Below are 12,124 nucleotides of genomic sequence, written 5' to 3' on the forward strand. Positions count from 1 at the left end.
CTGATGTGGTGACTCTCCACCTGGTTCAGGCTGGCCTACTGCCTGCTCTCTGCACCACACTCAAGATGGCCGACCCTGAGGTGGTGACTTTCAGTCTGGAGGTGCTGGACCAGCTGGTGGCCAGTGACCCACAGATAGGGAAGGCTACTGTAGTATCTGAGGAATTATGACTTTGCTAACGTTTTCAAATGGAACCTGAGAGGAGGTTTATTCAGCTTAGAAGGAGTAGTTTTGTGGGGACACACCATAGAACAGAGGAAGTCTGTTGTGTGGAGACAGGTGATTGGTCTGTAGGGGAACACCCATATCAGATTACATAGGATATATACCACAGTTGGGACAAAGGACGACAGAATAATCAGATTTGAGATGGGGCGATTATTCTCCAGGTATCTGCAGGTATCTGTAAATCGACGCTGTAACCCTTTGTTATGAATAAACCTTTATGATGAAAATACAGCGTCAGCGGTTCTCCTTGGTCACACAGCATGATTAGCAACGTTTGCTCGACACAACACTAACAACTTAACCCCTCCACCACACTAAAGATGGCTGCCTGCCATGCAATTAAACATTAAAAACAAAGGCATAAAGATGTTGTAAAAAGCAACCATAGCACAAAGGCTGAGGATTACTTTGATTGTGGGTTCGATTCCCACGGGGGGCCAGTATGAAAAATGTATGCACTCACTAACTGTAAGTCGCTCTGGATAAGAGCGTCTGCTAAATGACTAAAATGTATATGTAAAATGAAGCAGTTTCTTCTTCTCAGCTGGCGGAGGAGTTTGTGAGGCAGAGTGGGCTCCCCCTGCTGGAAGCCACCCAGTATAACAGCCAGGAGACTTTACACCTCAGAGCAACACACCTGCTGGAACATCACCTGCCCCCACGGTGAGGACTCTTGCCCTAACACAGGCTGTGTTCGTGTGTGAGTCCAGACTTTTATGAGTGCTTTGTTCTGTTGTTAAAGCTGGAAACTTTTTCATCCCTGTGAGGAGCCTACAGAACGGGAGTGCCACAAAAAAATACTTCCAAATGATTTAACTAGGTTTACTCAGAAGACCTACCATGTACATTTAAAATGTTTTTATGAAAATATGTGATGTTCAAATGTTTTTTCAATAATATTATGTGCTGGATATCTGTACAGTAAAACAATCATATGTTATTTTTATACTGCTTTAATAAAATGTGAAATCCTACTAACAGAATGTGATTTGTCTTAAGAGCCTCTTGATTTCAATAGATAGCAGATGTGTTTTGACCGGTAGCCTAGCGGTTAACAGGCACCTAACCCTAATTGCTCCTTTAAGTCCTTCTGCCCACTTGTTATTCAGGCCAGTTGGAGAAACAGGAAAAAGTCTCTGCACACTGTATTGTAATAGAGGCTAAGCTTTCGGTCAGTCGACCTTCATCAGAGCATATTAAAATGTGTGTGTGCGAGAGAGTGACCCTGTAACCTCTTCCCCAGGCTAATTGTGCATAGCCAGGAAGTGTCCAGTGAACAAGGTTAGTGACTCAACAACAGTAAACGTACACACCATGTTCCCATCAGTCATCAGGTTTTATAAAGGTTGATTACTTCTGATAACATTACTTTTGTCTGGGTTGTGTGTTTCAGAAAATCTAAGAGGCCAGCCCTTGACCATCCCAGTGGTCAGATAGCCAGAGAAGCTGGCTGGTACAACGTGTGTGTGAAGTGGTGAGACCGACTGATAGTGTCGGACTGTTAAAATGTGCCCTATACCTGTCCTATACCTGCATGGCACCTGATAAGGTAGGGGAACGTCCCTTAGTCGACACTCACCTGTAGAGCCTGTCAGCTGGTGCAGAGGTACAGCCTGGCTCCTTAGATCCCCTGCCAATCAACGCCCGTCCTGGAGACCTGCAATCTACTCCGTCTGTTTACATTGGCAAAGTTCAGACATTAAAGGCCAACGATAACAGCGTCGTATCAGAGAGTCAAGTTGTATTGAATTTCAATTACAGAAAAGGAATGAACGTTGGAAAACGGTAAACTAAGTGAAAAATGGATGCCCATTTGCAGACTACGCCAAGAAGTATGTGTTATTATAATAGAACAACAGGTTGGCATTCCTGTGATCTCCAAGGTCAATGGAAGTGCCGGGTGCTCACAATGTGTTGTTTTTTACAAAGTCAATATCGGTCAGCGTACTAATAATGTTACAACTTAAATGTATTAGGCTCAAATGGGCCTTTTACAAGATATTACTTTTTACAAGAGATTACATAGCATGTCATTTGTTATGTTTTTACTTGTACTCTTCTTCTCTGCTATCTGCATGCTGCACTTTTCTTCTTTCTGACCACTCCCTCCTCTGACCCCTCCCTCCCTCCTCTGAACCCTCCTCTGACCCTTTCCAGCCTGCTCCCTCCCTCTCTCTTTCCTTACCCCTCTCACTTTCTTCCTCTTTCTGTCATTTCCAGGTTGCCACTTGGTCACTGCAGACACTATGGTGAGTTGAGAAAGACAGATTAGTTGAATGAACGTTGATGTGAGTTTATATCGGCAGGTGTTCAATGTTTCTATTTTAAGCAAGTGTTCCTTAGCTTTTCTGAAAAGCTTTTCTTGTAATTGTGTGAATGAGATAGTGTTTTTCCATGTTGTATGTTATTGCATGAAGATATTTGAATCCTTGTCAGATGATAAGTCTTCAAAGATGCAAATGCAATTGAGTGCAACATGTTTGTGTTGAAATACAATGCCGTACAGTGCTTTTGTTTTGTGACAATAATGTCCCAGAAAATCAGGGATAGAGCGAGGAATGAAAGAGGGAGAGAGACTGAGGGTGTCAGAGACCAAAGGAAGGGGTGTAAAGAAGAGATATTGCTGTGTAGCGGAATAAGGAGAGATTGGAGGGAAAGCAGCTGCAATGTTACTCTCGGAACCGTTACAGTTCTGCCTGTTGTCTGTGTACTGTCTGTGTACTGTCTGTGTGAGAAACAGTGTCTGAGGGTCTTTGCGTATCGTGTTAAATTTAGAGTGTCAAGTGTGATTTACAGAGGTTATAGTGCAAGTAATGCAGAGCGAGAGGTGGGGCTGTATTTCCTGCAGTATTTATAGTTTCATTTAATATTTTTTACAGTATGTGAAACTGAAAACCTTGGCATTCTTTCATATGACATGATATTACTGTGATGAAGCAGCAAACTACTGTAGCTGGTGGTGGTGGGAATTAAACAGTAGAGTAAACCCCTTCAGGTGTGTACCAGTAGCCAGTAGGAAAGAAGTTAGAAATAGAAAGGTAGGGCCTCCCGAGTGGCGCAGCGGTCTAAGGCACTGCATCACTACAGACCTGGGTTCGATCCCAGGCTGTGTCACAGCTTGCCGGGAGACCCATGAGGCGGCGCACAATTGGCCCAGCGCCGTCCGGGTTAGGGGAGGGTTTGGCCGGCCGGGATTTCCTTGTCCCATCGCGCTCTAGAGACTCCCTGTGGCAGGCCGGGCACCTGCAAGCTGACTTCAGTTGCCAGCTGGACGGTGTTTCCTCCGACACATTGATGCAGCTGGCTTCCGGGTTAAGCGAGCAGTGTGTCAAGAAGCAGTGTGGCTTGGCAGGGTCGTGTTTCGGAGGACGCATGGCTCTCGACCTTCGCCTCTCCTGAGTCCGTAGGGGAGTTGCAGCGATGGGACAAGACTGTAACTACCAATTGGGGAGAAAAAGGGGTAAAAGTACACAAAAAAATAAAATAAAATAAAAAACAATGGCAGCAGGTTGAGGAGTGAGCGAGGTAACTTTGGTCAACTGAGTTCAACTCGGGATAACCGGTAATACGAAAGTGGCTCACCTTTTAGCTATGGCAACGAATCCTTCAGATCTAACCTGCTCCGGGTCAGGCTAACTCAAGGCTAACTCCACTTCCCCTGAATGAAATGATTTAGCTGCGAGTTGAGGACCAATTGAATCAGATTCCCACCCTCTTGCAAAGATCGCATCACTTTCCCCTTCATTTGAGGAAGACGACTGATTAAATATGACAGACTGCATTTTAAACTTAATGCACAGCAACACTTTTGTACAGGGTTGCCTTGTCCGCGGGTTTGCTGCAAATTGGGCTACTTTGAAAACGATGTTGTGGGTGAAAATGTATTGGTTGCAGGTTTTTGCGCTACTCCTAAATTGCACCGCGGCCGCCCTGACATTTTTCTTTAAAATATATATTTCACAGTGACCTGCTGCTGCTGACTATCAGGCAGTGAGGCAGCCTGTTGCTTAGTGAGTGAGTGGTGGGGAGGGGAGGGCAATAGGCATGTGTGTGTTGAGATTGAGCACTGCAGCTGAGTGACTTGAGTGAGAGGAGACAGAGCAGCACGCGCGCTTGTCGTGTCAACTTTTTACCAGTTGTAGGTTAGATTGTCATTACGGAGACAACCTAATGTATTTCCAACCCTTTTTCCATATTAAGGTGCTAGAACTGAAAATAACAGCGACAAAGCACAGGAAAACGACTTTAGGTGCTCTAGAGCGCATTAGATACATTAGCTAGGAGGTGGTTTAAACTGCATTATAAACTGGGTGGTTCGAGCTCTGAAAGCTGATTGGCTGAATGATGTGGTATATTAGACCATACAAACAATTATTTTTACTGCTCTTATTAAGTTGGTAACCAGTTTATAATAGCAATAAGGCACCTCGGGTGTTTGTGGTATATTGCCAATATACCACGGCTAAGGCCTGTATCCAGGCACTGCGGTGCATCCTGCATAAGAACAGCCCTTAACCCCCCTCGGGCCTTATTGCTTAATTCTAATGTCGACTTTGCTTATGGAAAACCATATCAAGCAAGGGTTGTAGGCATGCTCAGTTCTTGGGTCTTGAGCCCTGTGCTGTGCGAGTGGAAATTTTAAATGGACGTTATGGAACTCCCTTGCGTGCTTCTGAAAAGTGCACCATGAAACTGACATTAAATGTGGAGAATGATACATTTGTATCTGTTGGCCATCAAGTAGGCTATTAATTTATATGCTATTGTAGGCTACTTTAGCAATAAATACTTTTACAATAAAATAAAATACTTTACAATAAATATGTTGAAAAGATATCACTGGAGCCATTGCAAATCAATTTGTGCTACTTGTGTAGCCTACTTGGAGCTGGCAAACAGATTTAATAAATAGCCTATAACTTCAGTTTATTGTTGTTGTAGCCTTGTGTTGTTATGCAATTATTAATGGCCATGTTTAGTTAATGAAATTGAAAGTTATCAATTGTGATCATGGTCACAGTTCTATCGCAATTGCCGATCAGCTGTAGTCAGAATGCATTAGATTGAAGGTAACAGTCAGTCAGATTAGGCTACAGGTTTTTTTTAAAACATCCATATTATTAATATATGATTCAGTGATTGAAATTACGACCCTCAGTGTCCTCAGTAGCCTATTCCAGCAGGCTATTGGGCAACAGCAGCACTTCTTACCTCGAAATCGCCTCGCTATTCATGTTGAATAAATTAATCTGTCAATTTGAACTATGCAAGTTGCTAAATCGTTCATTTTACATCTTGCCTAAATTACTGTAGGCTATCTGAAATTAGATGTAGGCCTATCAGGGGCTATATGCTACCTGCATCTAGTTCTAGCTAACCAAACCATGGCAAAATTAAATTACAATCATAAACCCAGATTTTAGTCAATTGGCCTAGCCAATGCTTATTGAAATGACATGTCAATTCATTTATAACGGTTTGCAGGTTTGCAGTCTTAACATCTGGCACATAATACGGCACAAATGCCTGAAAATAAATAGCCTAACATTCGTTTTTTGAAGTTCGTACAAGTGTTTCTTGCACAGAGATTTCGAGATCCTCTGTCCAGCTTTCATCCCTCAAACTCTCCTTTCGGATTTATCTATAGTTATGCATATGCGCATTTCCAATCATAGCATTTCCAATCATAGCAGTTAAAATATTTTAGGCTAGTTTTCAGGCATTGTGGGCGGGTTTTGAGTGGTCATTTCTGGACATTTTATCTAGACGGCACTTCTAAAAGCTTATTTCACACCATAGCCTGCTGAATTTGCACGATTTTGTGTTTTTTGTTTTTGTTTCGATTTCGGCACAAATGAAAATGTCACTGACTTGGCCATGGATTGATGTTTCACCATTGTCTTCAATGCAGACTTCAGCGTTCGACTAGCCATGTGTGACATGCATGCGCAGTTACAAGCCTGCTAGAGTTGGCTGTAGGCGGATGAGCAACATCCACCGTCGTAGTACGGATAAAGCCTGAGCTGGAATGTGAAGCTAACTGAAGCTGGTTAGTTTTTGAAAACCCTGAGTAGATCTAGCTTGCTTCGTAGGATACCCCTCTTGACAAAGAGAGAGGTTTAAAGGAGAACAAGTGGACCGTGTGTATAGTTCTCTCGAATGACTGCGTACCAAACAATGTCGTTTCTGTGTAGGTGATTGTTTTGCATAAATAATTAATGCATGCGGTTTGTTTGTGTGTAATATCTGATCTGAGCGCCCACATAACCTGGTATGGAAGGTATACAGAGCCATGGAGAATTTCACAATGCAAGTTCAATGCTTTAGCCAGCTAACTAATAAATATTCTGAAATAACATTTTATGTTCTAAAAAAAGATCAACTTCAAACAGTATAGCTGTAAATGACTGATTTGATTATAATATAAACCCTATAAACATAAAAGAGAGATCGTAGCATTCAATGTTTGCTGGCGGCCATATCAATCCATACTTTGTTGGAATACATTCCAGTGTTTAAAAAGCCATAGGACCATAACTGCGTGTGTGTTTATGCTAACGAAAGAGTGTGTTTACTACGTGGGTGTGATGCGGTATTGTATGTACACACACACACACACACACACAGCTGTCAGTCGCATGTGTTTAACATTATCATTGTGACTGAAGTTCACGTTCCTCTCTCAAGGAAGTGTCAGCTGTCAGTGGCATGTGTTTAACAGTATCAGTGTGACTCTGACGTTCATGTTCCCCTCTCAGACAGTCTTTGGAAAAGTTGTGTTCACAATTTACATCATGGAATGGTTTATTGACTATTAATTATTTATAGTTGGAAAGGGAAACTGGTTGGAAATCAATTGGGGGGGAAAAGTGTTCATACCTTACATCAAGGAAAAGCAGTTCATGAAGGGTTTGTAAAGGGTTTTTAAGTAGTTTATAGTAATGATGGGGGGGTGGGGATCGATGCAGTTAACTATCGCAATATACAATTTGGACGATATTACACTGAACAAAAATATAAATGCAACATGTAAAGTGTTGGTGCCATGTTTCATGAGCTGAAATAAAAGATCCCTGAAATGTTCCATACACACAAAAGCTTATTTCTCTAAAATGTTGTGCACAATTTTGTTTACAACCCTGTTAGTGAGCATTTCTCATTTGCCAAGATAATTCATCCATACCCAGGTGAAGACAGCTTGTTGGTTATTAGGTTATTAAATTATTGCATCTGAGCTCCTAGAATGTGCGGCTCTCCTTTTCTTTTTCAATATAATCCATCCACCTGACCGGTGTGGCAGATCAAGAAGCTAATTAAACAGCATGATCATTACACAGGTGCGTGCACCCTGTGCTGGGGACAATAAAAGGCCACTCTAAAATGTGACTGACCACCTTGATTCGGTCTTATGTAGCAAAATTTGAAATTGTGTTTTTTACATTGGATAAAAGCATAGACACCGAGCTACAAAATGGTATATCATACATTGCATTTAAGGGAACAATTGGAAAGTAATTCTGCTTTGAAAGTTGATAAACTTGTAATCTCACTTTTGAGAAAATGGCCTTTGAATGTTTTGGTACCTAGTGAAGAGCTCTTCTTTGTCTACACCCATTCAGCATCGTTCACACCCTCTTAAGCTTTAGCCCCACCCATCTTGTTTTGCTCTCAGAGCGTTCAGAGTGCAGACTTGACGCTCTGGCCGATGAGTAGGGTTGATCCGAGCGTTCTGACCTCACAGCGGCAGTAAAGCACCCAAGCTAACTGGCTAACATTGGCTAGCTTGCTATTTCCTTTCAGATACAAAATTGGGATTATGGTTCATTGTTTACCTCTGGATAACATGAAAACAGCCTAACCAGCTCTGCTGGCAACAATTTCATTACGCTTTTTTGCCGAAGTTTACTGACACCGGCCATATTCAACGGGTGTTGTGCGTTTGTAAATTCATTCTAAGCAACCAGCTCTGAGATACGAATAATAACATCATATACGTAACGTTAGCTAGCGAGCCAGCCAGCTAACGTTAGCTAGTTAAACATTGAACCAAAGTGCCAAAACATGACGTTACTACCCTCGCATGAATCTGCTGGTAGTGGTAGCTACCCAACCAGGTTCAATGTTAGCTAGCTAACATTAGGCTCTAACTATCCAAGCAAACAGCTCTGAGATATATGAATAATAACATCATGCACATAACGTTAGCTTGCGAGCCAGGCAGTTAGCTAACTTTAGGCTCTAGTCTAACTAGCCAAGCAAACGGCTCTGAGATACGAATAATAACATCATACACGTAATGTTAGCTAGCGAGCCAGCCAGCCAGCTAACGTTAGTACACTTTAACTTGAAATGAAACCACTTTCTGTCAAAATTAGAAACGTGTAATATCTGAAAATGTAGCTAGCTAGACTATCTTACATGTATACATCATCATGCATGATGGACGTGTCTCCCTGTCACGGATGCCATGCATGGTTGCCCTTAGTTTGAAGATGTAATCCGGAGACAGGTGTTTTCTCCATCTCTTTAGCTATCACACGATACATTAAAAAAAGCTGCGTTAGACAGGATTACCTACACATACTGACCAGCTCAAATAGACAGAAGCCTTCTATATGGCAGACCAATCCGAACTCCTCTCTCGGCATGTCCAGCCCACTCATTATCTCAGCCAATAATGGCTAGTAGGAAGGTTGCTGTATTTTCCTGTGGCTTAACCAACTAGGCTCGTAATTTAACAATGTTATTAGTATTTACAGATGGCATACAAGTTTGTTATTAAGGTACATGAAAGTTCACATGTTCCAGAAGGCATTTCTGCCAAAAAAAACGCATTTTAATAAAAAAATAAAAAAGTTTACATTCAAATGGGTCTCCTGTGAAGTAGTGACCTGTGACATATGTCTAGTTTCCTGAAACGAGTCACAAATGTGCAGTTTTGTCACACAACAAAAGTTTTAAGGGAGAGTGCAATTGGCATGCTGACTGCAGGAATGTCCACCAGAGCTGTTGCCAGATAAGTTAATGTTCATTTCTCTACCATAAGCCGCCTCCAACGTTGTTTTAGAGAATTTGGCAGTATGTCCAACCGGCGTCACAACTGCAGACCACGTGTAATCACGCCAGCCCAGGACCTCCACATCCGGCTTCTTCACCTGCGGGATCGTCTGAGACCAGGTTTGCACAACTGAAGAATTTCTTCACAAACTGTCAGAAACCGTCTCAGGGAAGCTCATCTGCGTGCTCATTGTCCTCACCGGGGTCTTGACCTGACTGCAGTTCGGCGTCATAATCGACTTCAGTGTGCAAATGCTTACCTTCAATGGCCACTTAAACGCTGGTTCATGGTTGAATCCCAGTTTCAACTGCACTGGGCAGATGGCAGACAGCGTGTATGGCGTCATGTGGGCAAGCGGTTTGCTGATGTCAACGTTGTGAACAGAGTGCCCCATGGTGGCGGTGGGGTTATGGTATGGGCAGGCATACGCTACGGACAACGAACACAGTTGTATTTTATCAATGGCAATTTGAACGCACAGATATACCGTGATGAGATCCTGAGGCCCATTGTCGTGCCATTCATCCGCCGCCATCACCTCATGTTTCAGCGTGATAATGCATGGCCCCATGTCGCAAGCATCTGTACACAATTCCTGGAAGCTGAAAATGTTGGCCTGCATACTCACCAGACATGTCACCCATTGAGCATGTTTGGGATGCCCTGGATTGACGTGTACAACAGCGTGTTCCAGTTCCCACCAATATCCAGCAACTTTGCACAGCCATTGAAAAGGAGGGGGACAACATTCCACAGGCCACAATCAACAGCCTGATCAACTCTATGCGAAGGAGATGTGTCGAGCTGCATGAGGCAAATGGTGGTCACACCAGATGCTTCTGGTTTTCTGATCAATGCCCTTACCTTTTTTTAAGGTATCTTCATATCTGTATTCCCAGTCATGTGAAATCCATAGATTAAGGCCTAATTAATTTATTCAATTTTACTGATTTCCTTATATGAACTGTAACTCAGTAAAATCTTTGAAATTGCTGCATTTATATTTTTGTTCAGTGCATATCAATACTTTTTAAAATAGTGAGCCAACATGTTTTTAGCACTTTTATTTCCATGACTGATCAGAACTCATTTTCTCATGATCTCTCTTGTCTCTCTGCAGCAGACATATAGTGACCAATATGTTTGGAACATGAAATCGCAATAAAATCACAGTATCGAATTGCAATACATATAGAATAGTTAGAATCACAAGACATATTGTATCGACACCTAAGTACCGTAATAATATCGTATCGTGAGGTCCCTGGCAATTCCCATCCCTAGTTTATAGACTATTCATTATTTGTAGATATAGTATAAATGTATAGATTATAATACAATCCCTTTGATGACACGTTTTCTTTCTCTGTCTCCTTCTCTCAACTTTATATTATTTTCTCATTAATCCTATTATATTATTATCGCTCTCTCGCACACACACACACGCGCGCGTGCGCACACACACACACACACACACTGTCCATCTCACACCTATCCCCCACAGCTCTCTCTCAGCTCTCTCCCCAGCACCGTTGTCCCCAGCCTCCCCTCCTCTCCAGGGGGCTGTGCTACTGGGGGACCGAGGGCACGGTCCTCAAGCCAGGAGGTGGCGCTGTTCCAGACCCTGCAGGAGGCTCTGAGGGAGATCGACCTACCTGAAACACAGGAACTGCCACAGGGTGAGACCCGAGCTACGATCACCAGGCTGAAACATCCAGGATGTGGCAGATAGAAGTGTACCAGGCTAGAAAGACACCTCCCTGTTTATTACAATCCCTATGATATTGGAATCATGGCTGCTCTATCACCTTACATTTCTACCTGCGACTCTCTGAACCCTTGAACCAGAGTTAAGCCTACAGGCCAGGTGAACCTATCACTGGATCTTAACCTGCACAGTTACCCAGACCAAGTGAGTTTAGTACTATATGTCACTGGGTTAGCAGGTGAACAGGTGTGTCAAGGTGTGTTTCCGTTGACTCTTGCACGGTCCAAAAAACAACATCTAGCCCCTTCCCCTAGCCCCTACCTATTTAGTGTCTGCAGACCCCTATATGGTTGTTTTTGGACCTAACTACTTTCTATTTCATGAAAGGCTGCAGCACTGATGCATGGGGAATTTGACCATGCCACTATTGGCTGTTCTACTGTGTTCTCTTCCAGGTATGAGTCACTCTGAGATGTGTGTCTGCGTTTTGGGATCCCCCCTCCCCTACCTCTCTCTGCTGTTGGAGGCAGGCCAACGGAGCCCAGGTATGGTAGCAGAACACACCCAGACAGAAAACACAACAGATATGTACACCAGGGTTCGTACTTTCATGAAAATCCTGGAAAATACCTAGATTTTTACAATTGTGGATTCCAGGCTGTCACGCTCGTTTAAGGACGGGTCAGACCAAGGCGCAGCGTGAAATGCATACATGTTTATTTCAACGATAAACACACGAACAAAACAACAAACCAAGTGAAGTCCTCAGGCTAAACACAAACCAAGCCTACACACGGAACAAGAACCCACAACAACTGATTGCCAATAGGCTACTTCAGTATGATCCCCAATCAGAGACAACGAGCGACAGCTGCCTCTGATTGGGAATCACACCCGGCCAAACATAGAAATACACAACCTAGAATGAGAACATAGAAAATACCACATAGAACTCCACACCCTGACTCAACATACTAGAGTCCCATAAGTCAGGGCTTGACACAGGCCTGGAAAAGTTTTGGGAAATGATCAAATGTGAAAAGTTTAGGGAAAGTCATGGAAATTAATTTAATAATTTCTGTTAATGTAATTTATTTAGGAACAGTTTAAAAAAATATTTTATCAATCAC

The 12,124-nt window shown here is 42.8% G+C and overlaps 1 protein-coding gene across 1 annotated transcript in view; it reads left to right on the forward strand.

Moving 5' to 3' along the window:
* The first annotated feature begins 2,399 nt into the window (after positions 1-2,399).
* The window catches only part of LOC121579852 (carnosine synthase 1-like), a 32,616-nt gene continuing 22,891 nt past the window's right edge, over positions 2,400-12,124 (forward strand). The window contains exons 1-3 of the mRNA XM_041894786.2: positions 2,400-2,477; positions 10,791-10,965; positions 11,450-11,539. Coding sequence (XP_041750720.1) covers positions 2,475-2,477; positions 10,791-10,965; positions 11,450-11,539 — 268 coding nt within the window. The 5' untranslated portion in view covers positions 2,400-2,474. The remainder of the gene's footprint in view (positions 2,478-10,790; positions 10,966-11,449; positions 11,540-12,124) is intronic.

Source organism: Coregonus clupeaformis, chromosome 2 (genome assembly GCF_020615455.1).
Source record: "Coregonus clupeaformis isolate EN_2021a chromosome 2, ASM2061545v1, whole genome shotgun sequence".
NCBI lineage: Eukaryota > Metazoa > Chordata > Actinopteri > Salmoniformes > Salmonidae > Coregonus > Coregonus clupeaformis.